The sequence below is a fragment of the Sarcophilus harrisii genome, chromosome 4, assembly GCF_902635505.1.
Source record: "Sarcophilus harrisii chromosome 4, mSarHar1.11, whole genome shotgun sequence".
NCBI classification, from domain to species: Eukaryota; Metazoa; Chordata; class Mammalia; order Dasyuromorphia; family Dasyuridae; genus Sarcophilus; species Sarcophilus harrisii.
This window is the reverse complement of record NC_045429.1, coordinates 123,376,823-123,394,017: the sequence shown is the minus strand read 5'-3', so window position 1 is coordinate 123,394,017 and position 17,195 is coordinate 123,376,823. Positions and strand designations below refer to the sequence as shown.

At 34.4% G+C, this 17,195-nt stretch overlaps 1 protein-coding gene across 1 annotated transcript in view; it reads right to left on the bottom strand.

Moving 5' to 3' along the window:
- Positions 1 to 17,195, bottom strand: part of RNASET2 (ribonuclease T2) — a 55,771-nt gene that overhangs the window by 26,274 nt on the left and 12,302 nt on the right. Inside the window, exons 5-6 of the mRNA XM_031937505.1 lie at positions 15,228 to 15,285; positions 11,867 to 11,937 (exon numbers count right to left, since the gene is read on the bottom strand). Coding sequence (XP_031793365.1) covers positions 11,867 to 11,937; positions 15,228 to 15,285 — 129 coding nt within the window. The remainder of the gene's footprint in view (positions 1 to 11,866; positions 11,938 to 15,227; positions 15,286 to 17,195) is intronic.

Genomic DNA, 17,195 nt, shown 5'->3' with positions numbered 1-17,195 from the left:
AAGTCCTCCTGTGTGCCAAGGCTGTTTAGTAGTCACTAGAGATACAAATACCAAAGTCTCTGTCTGTGGTGGTGTTCTTCTTTTCTATAATATAATCATTCTCTCTGGTAGCAGGTTTCTTGGGGAGGTTTTCTGGAGGCAGCCTTAGTTTCAGTTCAGAATAATAATCAACTCAAATGCAGCCAGCTAATAAAATCCAAAAGTTTATTTTCTCCTTCCAAGTCTTATCTCTTTCCTTGGGCCCAGTTAGCTTTCTTAGAGGTCTCTCTCCCTCCTTGGTTCCAAGAGCTCTTGCAGCTTCTTTTACTCTTCCAGCTTCTGCCTCTAGCTCAGCTCCAACTTGTGGCTTCTCAATCTCCAACTGATGCTCCCCTCTCAATCTTTTCAACTGAACTGTCCTGACTGAACTCAGCTGTTTTTATGCTCTTTTAGAGGTGTGAACTCAAAGGTTGACTCTTCCTCTGAGAGTGGGATTATGGGAGGTGTGAATTTGGATGTCTCATACTGAACCCTGAAATCTCCCAAAGGTGTGAACTAATGTGTGAGCTAATGTGTGAACTCTCAAAGGTGTTAACTTAAGCATTGTTTCTATCAATATTAGTGACTTAACATCTTGTAAGGATTTGCTCTAATATGTGAACCAATAGGCATTATATCAATTCCACTGAGTTAACACTAGGATTCTAACATCTGTCCTTATTACCTTATGTTCTAATAGAAACAGATGTGTATACAAAATAAATACATAGAACCGGGCACAGGGATAGGGAGGAGTATGAGGATGGACATACTAATTGCTGTTAAGTTGTGTCCAACTTGTGAATGCTTTCTTGGAGTTGTTTGCCATTTCCTTCTCCAGCTCATTTTACAGATGAGGAAACTGAGGCAAACAGGATTAAGTGACTTGTCCAAGGTCACAAAGCCAGTATCAGAAGCCAATTTTGAATTTATGAAGATGAGTCTTTCCAACTCCAAGCCTGACACTATCCACAGGACCACTTAGGTGCCTGGTTATACTAATCAGTGAGAAAATTATGAAAAGATTCTTAAAGCGGATACAACATGGAAAGCTAGGGATATTATAAGAAATGCAGTTAAGGAGGGAAAGCATTCCAAGTATAGGGAATAGTCTGAACAAAAGCACAGAAATGAAAGATGGAATACTGTCTATGGAGAGCAGCAAGTGAACCAGATCAGTGAGAGAACAGACTTGGAGTGTGTGAGGACAGTGATGTTTAATCAGACTGGAAAGAGAAGTCAAATTGTAAAGGGCTTTCATTGCCAAAGGGATGTGTTTTATCCTAATGATAGTGAGGATCCCACTGAAATTTCTTGAGTAGGAGAGTGACATGGTCAAATCTGTCATACAGAAACATCAAGGAGACAAGGGGAAAGAAAATGAGTTCTATTTAGTTACACTGAGTTTGAAATATCTTGATTGAGATATCTAATAGAGTATAGGAAATTAAGGAATAGAACTGAGGAGAGGAATGGAGTCTGGATATGTGGATTTGGGAGTCATCTCCACTGAACTGATAGTGAAAGCCATGAGGACAATGATATCACCAAGGAGAAATATAGAAAAAGAAGAGAAGAACCGAAGAGAGAGCACTATGGTATATTCACAATAAAGGAATGGGACAAGAACAATGATCCTCAAAGGAGACTGAGAAAGATAAGTCAGAAAAAGTAGAACGAGTCTGTTTCTTGACTGGGACTCTCAGATTTGACCTCTCAGTGATCAAAGAGGTTATCAAGTTCCTGAACAATCTACAATCATCAAAGTAAATTTGGGTAAATGAAACTACTATGATTCATAGAACTTTGTGTTCAGCGGATTTGGGGTGGAGAGATATAGACTTAGAAAATATCTCCATAACAGTAGAACTCAGAAAATAACTGGCTATAAATTTATGTCAAAGACTCAGAATGCATCTCTGATTCAGTGAGTTCAGAAAAGAGGCAATCTGTCTGCTTCTCTGTCAAAAACCAGGTATAATATAATTGCTTTCATTTTAATCATAACAAGTGATGTGATTTATGATGTGGAGTTTGTCACCAAAAGTTGGGATTTAGTTGTGTGAAGAATTCACAATGGCCATTCTCTTTGCCAAAAGGTAGATTTATTTTAAAAGAATTATTTCTGGAAATAGATTACAGACAAAATGAAGTGATATAATAGACATCAGAAATAGTAATATGAAATAGAGTTGGGAGAGTATATGAAACCAGTGCCTCAGTGAAATTCAAAATTACCCAATAGAAAGGGAAAGCTCCATGAGACTGGGGCATGTTCTTAGCTGACTAAATCCTGAAAGGGACTTAGCACCCTAGAGTTAGTTAGCTGTAAGGAGGAGAAGTGGGATTGGGAAGCATAGTGGAGAATTAGGGGAGATATTACATGGTATGGGGGAGGAGAAGTAAGGAGAAAGACACCACAAGGTAGAATGCCTTGCCGGACTGATCCAAAGGAAGGTAGCAGTAAAGTCATGGGTCATAAGTTAGTTTATAGAGAAAATTTAGCTTCAAGGTCTTGATATAACTTGGATTTTTAAGTGGATTACCTTTAGCGAGTGGGACCAAGGAACTAAACTGATCTCTATTATCAAAAGCTCCTTCCTGCTTACTTAAGAGATTAATTTTTTATCAGTTCCGCTGCTAACTTTGAACCCAAACCTAATGTTGAAGACCTCATCAACAGGATTCTAGAAGTAATTACTTTTGTTGTTGAATAATTTTAATCGTGTTTAATTCTGCAACCCCTCTGGGGGTTTTTGTGGCAAAGACACTGGAGTGGCTTGCCATTTCCTTCTCCAGTGTCCCCATTTTACAAATGGGCAACTGAGGCAAACAGTGACTTCTCCAGGGACACATCACTAGAGTCAGAAACTATATGTTTCATGATGAAAATGATGACCATGATATAAGTATGGAGGTGATGATAAGAAATGCAAATGAGTTAGATTTCAGTGAGGTGGCTAGGTAAAGATCCCAACCTTTCTCCCTCTGACTGGATCCAGTGGCAAAATACAAGTCAGGATGGCTGGAAATGGCATTGGATACAGTAAAAGACCTTGGTCTTTTTAAACTAAGCTCATTAACAGGTGTCATTTTGACCAAAATAACTGTCCTTTCAGTGATTAAAGTTAAGTAAGAATTGAGGCAAAGAATGGCTTCTTTTACCTAGTCAAAAAAAAAAAAAAAAAAGTCTAATCTGGGAAAAGGAAGAACCTTAGAGTTTCTGGTCCAAATAGAACAATTGTTGTTTACTTGTTTCACTCTGAGTCAATCAGGACCCAAAAAATGACCAACTGGGACTTGGCCTGGGACCTGTTGCTGGCCAATCTATGAGAGCCCCAATGATTTGAGTTTAAGTCCTATCTTTCAGGAACCCTCCCAAAAAAATTACATTCCTTTTGGTAGAACCAACTACTCACGGGTAAGAAGAGCATGACACTCTATGAAAGAAGGGTGGGAATGAGGAAGATAAGTCTTCCTTACTGCAAATCCAGTACTTTATTCAGTGTTATCTGGCTGCCCAGAAGTAATCACTCTGGTTTATTCTGTGTGAGTGTAATATAATGATTCTACTTGAGCAAACTGGGGATTTATTAAGGATTTGAACCCAAACCCAAACCAGTAGCTGGGACAATATATGGTATCTCAAAAGTCTTAGTATAGTTTTAATCTTTAAATAGCTTAAAGGTGTTAGTCAATTTAAATAATGTAGTTTAAAACTTCATTAAGACATTTGGGATACTCTCTAGTTGCTGACTTAGATTTTTTTTCTTCACTGGCTTGAACTACCCAACTACTCTGAAGCCAGGATTACATCCCCACAAACCATAACCGCCTCCACTTGGAAGAGGGTAACAGGTAGCTCAATGAATTGCAAAATCACAGAATTTTTCCACAGAAGTTGGAAGGGTCTTCGGGGCCATCTAGTTGATTCCACAATTACAAAAATCCCCAATATAAAATAACCAATATATAATCATACTATTTTGCATGAAGACAGTGACAGACCCCAACGCAATTTTGGACAGTTCTAATTACTAGGAAACATTTTCTGACATCAAACCAACTTTAGTCTTTTTTCAACTTCTAACTTGCAGTTTTGCCTTTGGGGACAAACAATAAGCATTAATCCCTTTCCCAAATGCAACTCTTCAAACACTTAAACTAAGGTAAAACTTGGCTCTTATCATCTCGAAGAGAAAGTAAGGATGGTGACTTTGAACAGCTTATCCTTAGTGAAAGCCAACTCAACTGCATGTCACAGTATCACTTCCCTAATATCAAAGTCCTCTTATAGAATGAAGGACAAACAACAACCTCCGTGAGGTTGGGGACCCAATTGAACTTATCAACTGAGCAACATGGATCTTTCTTTCCTTCTTTCTCTCCCTTTCATCCTCCTCTTTCCTTTCTATCTTTCCTCCCTTTATTTCCTTCCTTCTTCCCTTTTTTCCTTCTATTTTGACCAAAAACTCTGAGGGTCTTTCCCCTCCCAGATTGAATTTTTTTTTTTTTTTACTAGGTAAAGGAGGGTATTCTTTGCCTCAATTCTTACTTAGCTTTAATCATTGAAAGGGCAGTTGCTTTGGTCAAAATGAGACCTGTTAATGATCTTAGTTTTAAAAAGATCAAGCTCTCTTACTGTATCCAAGGCCATTTCCAGCCATCCTGACTTACATCTTGCCACTGGACCCAGATGGCTCCGGGGAGAAAAGCTGAGGTCTTTGTATAGCCTCCCTCACTGAAATCCAACATATCTGCCTGCTTTGTGTCATGATCCTTTTTGATCTGTTTGTTTGCCATCTTCCCCATAAGACCTCTTGAGTGTAGGAACTGCAGTCTTTTGTCTCCATCCCCAGAAACTTAGCTTTGTGCCTAACTTACAGAAAAGTGGCTAATAAATGCTTACTATTAGCATTGGCTTAATGTTCTATCCTGTCGATGTCTTTTTGGATCTGACTTCTATTATCCAGGTTTAGTTTATCTTAAAAAAAAACAAATTGATAAGAATACCACTTGTGACTTTAAGTAATCATCGATAAGAATGTTAAACCATACAAGTTCAAACATAGACAACTAAGACATTCCACTAGAGATCTAAATTGAAATGAATTTGAGCCATAAAGGACTAATCTTTGGGTCCTACCATTCTGCCTATTCTAAATGTAACTGTATTATTATTATCTAGATCAAAGCTTCTTAAACTTTTTCTACTCATGACCTCTTTTCACCCAAGAAAATTTTATTTGACTCAAAATATATAGGTATATAAAAATAGGTATATGAGTCAAACACTTACTGATGATCAATCATAATTTCGCAACCTCCACATTCAGTTTCATGATCCCTTATGAGGCTATGACCTGAAGTTTAAGAAGTTTTGATCTGAACCAAGTAGTATTAAACTCACACATAAATAGAGGCCATTAACCTGTACATAAAAATCCTACATAAGAAAACTTCATATTAATATTACCTAAATTCTACCAAACTTTTATTCATTTTGTTAAATAATTCCTATTTATATTTTATTAGTAGTTCAATCTTGAGATCTGCAATTCAACTGCTGCCCATGATATCTCTAATCTAGGTAATATTCCTTCATCTTTTCTATAGGAGTACCATATGAAATTAACAATCTTGTGCTAACATCTGTGTAAACTATAGACTTACTAGGTGAACAGCATTTCCTGGATCTACTAATTTAATAATGCTATTGGAAAAAAAAATTATCTGTTCATAATGAAGTTAAGATAGCTCTTTAAAATCACCACTTTCTTTTATTAACTAGCCCAGCAGTCACACATTCTAGAATTTTTCTTGGAACTAGAGTCTGCAAGACTCTATTCTCTATCTTTGGAAAAAAATTAATCAAGCTCTTTGTCTTTTAGTCCTGTAGTTCTTCTTCTGTTGTATATTATCTTTAAAATATCACTGACAGAGGTTCAAAATGTATAGCTTTCCATAAGTACACAAATACATTGTTGGTGGGGCTGTGAACTAATCCAGTCATCTAGAGCAATTTGGAACTATGTTCAAAGGGACTGTAAATCTATGTATGCCCTTTGACCCACCAAGGCTACTAATAGGTTTGGTTTATACTCCAAAAAGATTAAAGAAAAAGTAAAAGGATCTATATGTTTAAAAAATAGTAACTCTTTTGATGGCAAAGAATTGAAAATAAGAAGATACCTATCATGGAAAATGGCTGAACTAGCTGCAGTATATGATTGTGATAGAACATTAATGAAATATAAGACATGATGAAGGGTATGGTTTCAGAAAAACCTGGAAGAATTATATGAACAGATGCAAAATGAAGTGAAAAGAAATGGGAAAATCCAAACAATAACAGCAACATGGTAACAAAAATCCACTATAAGAGTCAACAACTGTAACTGATGCAATGATCCAGGACAATTCCAAAGGACTTACGATGAAAAATGCTATCCACTTCCAGAGAAATAAATGATGATCTCTTAAGTGCAGAACAAAGCATATTTTTATATTTTTCCTTCCCCTTATTTTTCTCCTGGTTGTGTGTATGTGTGCATAAATAGTATGATACTTTTTGCCTTCTCAAAGGTTGGGGGAGGGAATGAAGAGAGGGAGAGAATTTAGAATGAAAATGAATATAAAATTCAAGCAAACAAAATTTACAGATTTCCAAGCATATAATTCATCTGGGCCAGGTTATCTGAATTCATTAAAAGCAACAAAATGTTCTCTTACTATTTCCTTTCTAACCTTAAAGTAGTGACTTACTATTAGCTAAATGGTGACTTGGATGGAAGGCTTCTCCTGGATTTAGGAAGATTCAAGTTCAAAGCTAGCCTCAGATATTTACAAGTTGACAGTCTACATTAGTGGTATGGTTCCAGCAGCAAGTAGAATGGGTTTATGGAAGAGGACTAACATCTATTAACTGCAGAAACTGTAGGAATCTGGTATGGGGAAAACTTTTATATAAAATATGTACATAATTATCAAATGAGAAAATATAAAACTCTTTGCAAACCTAACAGTGATTAATAAATGCCATTGTCATTGTGAGAGTACACATCTATATGAAATCATTTAAAATTATACAATTAATTTGTCAGGCTTGATAAATGGCAAATACATAGCATTATCTGAAGAATCTGTAGCATGTAAATATAATTGGATATTAATTTTTAAGAAATGAGAGATATGATGAATACAGAGAAACAAGAAAAGACTGACAGGAACTTCAAGGGAAGTAAGAACCAAGAAAGCAATATACCTACTTACTACAACAATATAAAGAACAAAAACTTGGATTTTTAATTTTCTAGGATTTAATAGAAACTTGCATTTTCTTTTTTTTTTTTTTCTTGTATTTTAAGAAGTAAATCTAAAAATCTCCCTGGAAATTACAATTTCTGTCCCCCAAAAACATACTATTTGGATTTCTTAGTGTTGCTAGGCAAAGGGCACAATTATGTGAAAACATCCCTGCAAATTTTTTATTCTACTGTGAAATATTTTCCTATTTAATTTCATTTGGTTTTAGTGAGAAAGGCAGCTACCTCTTGTTCAAAGTACATTAAATAACAAAGTCAAAATAATTAAAAAGAATGTTACAAAATAAAAAGAACAGATTTGGCTCCAAAGAAAAAATATTAGAAGACATCTACTTACTCCCACCCCCATCCTGCCCAATCTTTTTTCAGAGGTATGAGAGAAGGGGGGTGCAAGGGTGTAGAGCAAGCATATTACACTTATCAACTTTGCTGAATTATTTTCTTTTCTTTATTCTTCTTTTTTTTTAAGTCTATAATTTGAAGTGGGTCTCTAAGAGATTAAGAGGAAGAGAAAGGAGGCAGCTAGGTGATAGCTAGCACTGGCCCTTCAGTCAAGAGGACCTGAATTCAAATCTGACCTGAGACACTTAACGCTTCCTGTTTGTGTGATCCTGGGCAAGTCACTTAACCCCAATTGCCTCAGCAAAAAATTAAAATAAAAGAAAGAAAAGAGAGAGAGAGGAACAGGGGAAATTTGAATAATGTAATTATAAAATAAGTGGGTTGTCCATAACTTCATCAATTCAAAGAGATTTTACTAAATGACAACTATGAGGCTCTATCCTAAATACACAAAACTTCTGAAGGAGTGGAGGTAGTTTAGATTTGTGACTTTGTTTATTTGTGTCACATATTTGTGACAAAAACGAAATTGCTATTTCAAGAGGCTTTTATTTTACATACTTTTATTTTTATTTTATAAACATTGTCAGTTGACATAGAAAATTAAAAAAATAAATAAATCAAAATCTTTCCAAACAGAAGCTGTCTTTATCCTGTGCTCATTAACTATCCCTGTGCTGAAGAACTGCCACTTTTTAATACATTTGTAAAGAACCTTAAAAAATAAACACATGATTTAGACAAAAGAAAGCTTTCTTTCTCAATGAAAATATTTCATAGTAGAATAAAATTTATGTAGGGTAGCTTTCACAAAATTATGCCCCTTTTTATTTAACACAAAAAAATCTTAATAGTAAAGTTTTGGGGGACAGAATTACTAATTTTCAGTTTTACTTTTTCACTCATAGAAAATATATATATATATGAATACTAGAACTTACTACTGAATCCTAGATTACAAGCCATTTTGAACTTTTAAAAATCTTTACTCTGATTCATTATATATTTTTCATTAAACATAAGAAAGCATACCAACTATGATGGTAATTGGTATACAATAGTCATTTCATATATGTTTATTAATTAGTTGATTGCAAATTTATTATCAATAAACATATTATTCTCTGAACTGAAACAGTATAATCAACATAGAATTCATATTTTTAACAGTGAACTGGTTACCATAGTTTCTCTATTCTTTAGAACAGTATGAAATATAATATGAAATGTTTTTTCTTGGTGCCAACCCGTTTCAATATCTTGTCATTACCTATTCTAAGACAGAGCTTTACTAAACAAAAGAATTAGCCTGTTTTATGTCTGAATTAGCTATTTCTAAACTGTTATTAAACCTGATTTTCTTTTCAAAATTCTTCCTATATAAAGGAAAATTTTAAACTACAATCATGGTTCTTTCACTGTAAAGCCATTTCAGGAGAATATATACATATATATGAAGGAAATTTTCTACTTGACATCTACACCACCACTTAAGTAAAAGTGATTTCCACATCACTTCTTTCTAACTCAAAGCTTTTCTTGACAACTCTCCAAAAAAATACTTTCAGGTTAAACTCATCTCTGAAAAAAGAACAACCATCACCACCTGATTTTGTTGTTGTCTGCATTATGAAAAACAGTACCTATGGGTGGTGCAGCGGATAGAGTACCTGCCCTGAAGTCAGGAGGACCCGAGTTCAAATCTGACCTCATACACTTAACACTTCTTCCTAGTGATGTGACCCTGGGGAAGTCACTTAATCTCAATTAACTCAGCAAAAAGAAAAGAAAGGAAGAAAAGGAAAAACAGAACCATTAGGAAAAGGCATCTTGCCTTTGGCTAATCTAATTTAACAAAGGGAATATTAAGTTTAAGATCTAATGGATATTAAAGATTTGGCATAATTTTATTAAAGCAACTATTTTTAAAATTATATTGAAACTAATTAATATTATAGGCATAGAACAAAGATGTAGAACTTAGAGGCAAGGTAGTTCAACCACCTTCACTTTGCCTATAAGAAAACTAAGGTCCAGAGAAGTGATATAATCTGTTTAAAATCACACAAGTAGCAATTAGAAGAATCAAGTTTTAAACCCAGTCATTTCTAACTCCAAAACAAAACTGTCATTTAACTTTCTCACTTTCAGCAAAACTCACTTTTTTCTAAACATTAGGGGGATTAATTGAAATAGGCTATTTTTTCATTTTATATATTACACTCAGCCACCTTTTTCCCCACATTCAAATATGAGAACATGTGTTTTTCATGAACACATTTTTATCTTTTCCACAAGAATTGTTCAAAAAAGCAATATCCTTTTTCAGAATAAGCTTTATCCTATCCAATAGGAAGCCAAATTTTAGTTGACATTTAAATATTCTGCACTATTAATCATGACTTTACAAACTAAAATTAAAGTGAAAGAAGTAAAAATAATGTAATTAATGAATGACACTAGCATCCAATAATTAGAGACAGCATGGTGCAGTGGATAGAAGCCAGGCTTCTCCAGAGTCAAGAAAACTCAGTTTCAAGTCCCACCATAGGCACTCACTGATCAAGAATGAGTCAGTCTCTTAATCACTGAGAACCTCAGGCTACTCTCTAATTGTCAATTACCCCATATATCAAAATCAATTTTTCAGGTATTATCAATTATCAAAACACCACAACCTTCCTTGCATTCATCCCTTTGTCTCCTCTATCATCTATCATCTGACTACAAAGTTAACTCCTAATTATTATGGCCATAGTCAAGGTGATAGGTGATAGGACCTCCCTTTCCTATCCCCATGTCTTTGTCCTCTTCAATCAATCCTTCATTTAGCTACCAAAGAAATATTCTTAAAGCATAGAAAACATGTCACTCTATCATAAACTTCAGAGTTTCCATAATACATATGGGATCAAATATAAACTCCTCTGTCATTAAAAACTTTTCACCACTTATTTCCAATATTTCTTTTTGACCTATTCTACACAAGTCCCTTGATGCCCTCTTAGGTCCAGATCAACTAAACTTCTTGTTCTTCCTCAAACATATTTCATTCCCAATTCTGGACCTTTGCTCACAGACTGTCTCACTTCTCATGAGAGAAATGATTCTTAACAACTAATGATTCAAGGAGATTCAGAGTTGACCCTTTCTTTTCTATTTTCAAGACCTCAGTTACTGAAAGTCAAATTATACTTTACCCAACCAAACACTACAAGGAATCTCTAGTCTCAGATAAATTCCATTTAATAAATTTTTTATCTAGATAGCCCAGAGATGAGAGTATAAGTAAAGAGATAGTTTCTCTATCTCTATACCCTACCTCTCAAGTGTGATAAGATGTCACTCTCAGCCCCTTATTTATTTTTACAAGTTCACTAGTCACTGTGTCAGCCAGAACTGATTGCCACTCTTCTTCCATAAGAACATATCAGCTCCAATGCTGTTGCCATACTAAAAGATATGATCTTTGGTCTAAGAGAGATGGCTAAGATGATTAAATTACCCAGAAACCGTCTCTTGAAATTATCTTAAATTACAACATTCACTTCTATTTCTCAGTTTATCTCCTATCTGAAATAGGACTCTAGCTGAGAGAACTTCCTAATTAATTACTCCAGCTCCTAATATTTAACCACCAAAATTGTCTCCTGCTTATAATGCCTATATTTTGGACACATTTTTCTGTTTACAGATTCTATAAGATGCAAATTACTTGAGGGCAGGGGCTGTCACATTGATGCTTTGTATTCTTAGCACACAGAAGATACTTAATAAATGCTAGCTTTGTTTGATTGATTAAAATGAGGTGCCAATTTACACTGGGAGGAGGATTTTCATCTTAGCTACCTGTACAGATGCAATGACAGGTCTGGATCATATAAACCACTATATTACAAACATACATATATATATTTAATATACATGTACAAAATACATATGTAATATATGCCTATGTATTATGTACATATATGTATATACATAAACCACATTCTTATATCCATATTTATATTCAATATCAGAAAGTCAAGAAAAAACATGATAAAAAGGAAATTTCATTTCTCTGGGTTTTTTTAGGACAAAGTCACTCAAAAAGCTGTGCTTCCCACAAATTTAACACCTCATTAGTCCTAATTTGTTTTCTAAGAGTCAAACACAATTCTAAAAGTACTTGAACTCACCAAAATTGGCTACGATTAGGAGATGGATGGATTACATCAGGCCAGAAATGCTTCATGTCAGGCAAAAGATCCTGTTCAATTAAAGAAGAGAAAAATCCATGCATATTTTAGTGATACAAAACCAAGAAGGAAAATTTGGTTTTGGGAAGCTTAATATATCTAAGCATTATCCATTAAGGGATACAAAAGGTTTTGTGATTATTCCTCCCACTTAGAATCTAGGAAAAGTTCTCTAAATGCTAAATTTAAAAAGTAACTAAAAACTGGGTTTCAAAATGTGACTTCCTAATTTAGTACTATTAATAACCACAACCAGTAGCCACAGCTTTAAGAATTACTGATGATCAAACCCTGGGCATCAAATAAAAAACAAAAGTTCAGAAGAGCAACTTTAAGATTTTGTACCAAGAAAAGAGTATTAAGGTTTGGGCAAGTATGTGAGAATAGAAAAGTTGTCCTTTTTCACATCCCAAACTTCATAGTAATAATGGAGGTCAAAGTCTGGCTACACATGATTAAAAGCCCACCATTTTTTCTATAACACACAATCCACTTAAACACGGGTCTACGGGAGCATAAATTTTGAGATAGAAAGAAGTCATTCGGTTCAACCTCTTCTTTTTATAAATGAGGAAATTGAGGCTGGGAAGTTGCAAGTGACTTGCTCAAAGGCATATAAGTAGTAAACACAAGGGAAATCTGAACTCAGTCCTTTGAAGTGGACAGCCGGGGCTCTTTCTACTTCATCATTCTTGAGAGAGAGAGACATTCTTGAGAGAGACATCATCTCATACATGCAACTTCTTCAGGGCAGAGACTGTCTTTGTGGTCCCGGCTCCTGACATAGTGCAAATAACAGATGCCCAATAAATGTTTATGCATCTACAGATTGATTGGAGTAGATTTTAAGATATACTGCTCTAAGGTTTTGGCTCAATGTCAAAACAGTTCAATTGAGAGAAAGAAATCAATGCTAGCATTATGGAGAGAGAAAACAACCCCCAAACTTAAAAGCATTCACTGTTTCAGTGTGAGTTTAGCCAAGCCAAGTCAACGATTTTCAGAGATCATCAGCACATTTTCAGTTTACCTGTCAAGCCTATACCACAACAGACTGATAGAGAAAAAAATCAGCCATCCAGATCTTGTTTGCTTATTCCCTCACAGAAAGAACCCCAGTTCTAGGACAGGTGACTTTTTTTCACATCTTCCCCACTGCAACTTGTATGCTATGCGGACTCTCCCTCAACATGGTCTACAATTCTCTCTGAGTCTCCATAGAGACTGAAGTCTCTGAGTCTCCATAGAGAATGAAGATAAACACAGGGACACTGTTTCTTTTTCACCTCCTGTTAGCCCCAAGGGAAACCTAGGGCCATACAAGTTACTTTGATTCTTCAATAAGTTTTAAGGATACACTTAAGCAACAGTGGTAGAGATCATGACGTTCGTCTTGCATTCCTGCCATCCTAATAAAAATCCCCTTTACCCTTTGAATTTTTTTTTTTTTTATAGAAGGAATTAAGAATTACTTCTGATATTTCTCATTTCTCATCAAAAGTAGGAACATTATTACCATGAATGTTAACTATCTTTAGGTGGTAAAGAAGAATAATGTTGATATGTTTATGGGATTTCCCCCCACTAAAGAGTTTGGGAAGTAATTAAGAATGACTGCATTAGGGTCACCTCCTCAGAGAATCATACTCCCTGAGGATCAATGGCAGGAATGAAAGATGAATATGGGTGTGCTGAAAAAAAAAATAGAAAATCCTGACTTGAAAGGGTATACAAGCTAGTCACAGAAATAAAATACATTAACAAGAAGCAATCAATAAATAAATAATGATACAGACAAATTCAATGCTCTTAATCAACCCATTTAAACAGTAAAGAAACTCAAGAAAAGAAAAAGCTAGAAGGGCATTAGGCCATTATGCTCATTTGACAGATGAAGAAACTGAAGCCCAGAAAGGTTAAGTGATGACTATAGTTCACAGAACTAGCTAAGGAAGGCTTTCTAACAAAGGTGAATTTCTTTTGAAGAAAATGAAGAACATAAACTGGCAGAGAGAAATAAAGACATACCTGAAGATGAGAGAAAGGCATATCCAAAGAAACAGCAATAGTGATGGATTTGTTTTCCTCCCCTACATATTTACTTTAGAATTAATCAATAAAAGCATTCCACCAAATCCTTAGATTTCAATACTGGTTGAGTACATTCATGACAGTTAAAACTCAGCTATGTTGTTTTCAAGAAACACATTTGAAACAGACACACACAAAGTAAGGATAAAAGGCTGAAGCAGAATATATTATGCTTCTATTGAAACAAACAAACCAAAAAAACAAGGTAGCAATTCTTCTCAGACCAAAAAAAAGAAATAATAGATCTAATTAAAAGATAAAAGGAAGCTACATCTTGTTAAAAGGTAACATAGACAATAAAGTAAAATCACTATTAAATATATATACACCAAGTGGTACAGCATCCAAATTCTTAGAGAAATCAGTTACAGGAAAAAAAAAAGACAGCAAAGCTATGTTACTGGGGAACCTCAATCTCCCCCTCTCAGAATTAGATAAATCTAATCACAAAATAAACAAGAAAGAAGTTAAGAATCTTAGAAAAATTGGATACAATAGACCTCGGGAGAAAATTCAATGGAGATAGAAAGGAATATACCTTTTCTCAGTGGTACATGGCATCTACCAAAAATTGACCATGTATTAGGGTATAGAAACCTCACAAAGGCAGAAATAGTAAATAGATCATTTTCAGATCACAATGCAATAAAAACTACATGCAATAAAGAGCCAGGACAAGATATTCTAAAAGTTTATTGGAAATTAAATAATCTAATCCTAAGAATGAATGGGTCAAACAACAAATCATAGAATTAATCAATAATTTCATCCAAGAAAATGACAATAATGAGACAATATATCAAAACTTATGGGATGCAGTCAAAGTGATTCTTGAGGGAAAATTTATATCTATTAAAGCTTATATGAATAAAATAGAGAAAGAGGAGATCAATGAATTGGGCATGCAACTAAAAAAGATAGAAAAAGAACAAATTTTTAAAACCCCTATTAAATACCATAATAGAAATTCTGAAAAATCAAAAGAGATTAATCAAATTGAAAATAAAGAAAAATATTACTAATATAACTAATAAATAAAATTAAGAGTTGGTTTTTATAAGAAAACCCACAAAATAAATAAATTTTTGGTTAATTTGATTAAAAGTCATAAAATTTAATTCAAGGAACACTGCTAATCAGAGAGACAAGACTGTTCTGGTCGGACCACAATTTAGTACTGATTTTCATTAGATAAATTAAAAAGCAATACCTTGATCTCATCTAAATTAAAGTGCCATGATCGGTTACACTCTCCAGCTTTATCAGGCCTAAGGAAAGAAAAAATAAAATATAGAAATGAATCTTGGGGTGACTTTCTTCAGGACTTATAGCTAATACTTTTTCCTTTGTAACTTTCAACTTTTCTTTTATCAGGTAGTCTCATGTGAAGAGTGCTCTTTCCACTAAGGTTTCCAAAGAACAATAATCAAATAGCATTATTTTGGAATCATTAATGACTCACATATCCACAATCTAATACCAAACACTTAAATTCAATTTAGCAAAAGAACCACTAATACAATCATAATTGGAGTTTCTTTTTAAAATTGCTAAAGCTTTATTGAAAAATAAAGAGTTTTATCCTGCAAATGGAATAAAAAAAAAAAAAAAAAAAAGGTTCTTCTAGTAAAATGAGCCAGCTAATTACATTATGTCCTCCTTCATTCACTGCCTGGTTATACAAAGAATCCTTTTATCCTTTTTCTGCAACATTCAACTCCTTAAAATCTTCCAGTTCTTTGACAGTTCCTGATTATATCAATGTCCATTCCTTCTCTAATTATTTACTTAGTTTATTACTGACATTTTTTCATGGGTTACAGCATTTCAAAAAGTCCTGCATAAGCTACAAAAGGTCGGCTTGTTCAAAAACTGTTTTGAGATAATAAAGAAAAAAGATTATAATTATCTATTGTCAACAAAAGTTTTGATATTGCAGGATTCTCACAAAACTGAAATGATGCACATAAAATGCTTTGCCAAACTTCAAGTGCTACATAAATATAGAAAGCTGGAATTGTAATTAATTTTAACCAAATTTATGCTTCCATCGGTATAGAAATCTAGTAAATTATTTCCTACATAAAACCAATGTCTATCAGCAACTGCTCTGCAATTAACTGGAGTTCAGAAAAGTTAAATAACTTACCCACAGTCACACATCTAGTACGTATCAGAGGCACATTGAAGCCCAGGTGTCCCTGAACCTAAAGCCAATATTTTATTCACTAGGTCACACTGCCTCCTTACTTGTTATTATCATCATCATCATCATTACTAATACTTCTTTGTGACCTTTTGGGAGCAACTAGGTAGCACAATGGACAAAGTGCATGGACTAGAATTAGAAGACATCTTCGTGAATTCAAATCTGTTAAGACACTATATGTGTGACCCTGAACAAGTCACTTAACTCTGATTGCCTCATCTATTCCTCATCTATAAAATGAGATAGAGAAGGAAATGGAAAATCACATTACTTGGTTTTGGCAAGAAAATCCCAAATAGGGTCATAAAGAGTCAGGCAAGATTGAAAATCACTAAACACAAAAATAGAACCCTTTATCACTTGCTTATTCATCAGGCTAGGTACTACTTTTGCCCAAGTAGTAGGTAAAATTCTAATAATATGTACGTTTCATGGCAGCTCTACAATTAAAACTATAATTATTTGTAGAGTCATAATCATAGAGTACTACATTTGGAAAATTAGAAGTTATGCTGTGCATATCCTTTGATCTAGCAATACCACTACTGGTCTATACCACAAAGAGATTTAAAAAGAGAAAGAGAAGAAGAAGAAGAAAGAGGAGGAGATGGAGGAGGAGGAAGGAAGGGAGGCAGGCAGGGAGGGAGAAAGAGACAGAGAAGGGAAAGAGAGAGAGAGAGAGAGAGAGAGAGAGAGAGAAGGGAGAGAGGGAAAGAGGGAGGGAAAGGGGGGAAAAGGACATTTTTGTGAAAAATATTTATAGAAGCTCAATTTGTGGTGGCCAAGAACTATATAGTAAGGGGACACCCAATAACTGGGAAATGACGGAACAAGTTGTGGCACATGATTTTAATGGAATATTATTGTGCTAAAAGAAATGACAAGCAAAAATGATTTCAGAAAAACTTGAAAAGACTTGCATGAATTGATGCAAAGTGAAGTGAACAAATGGGAGAACACTGTACTGAG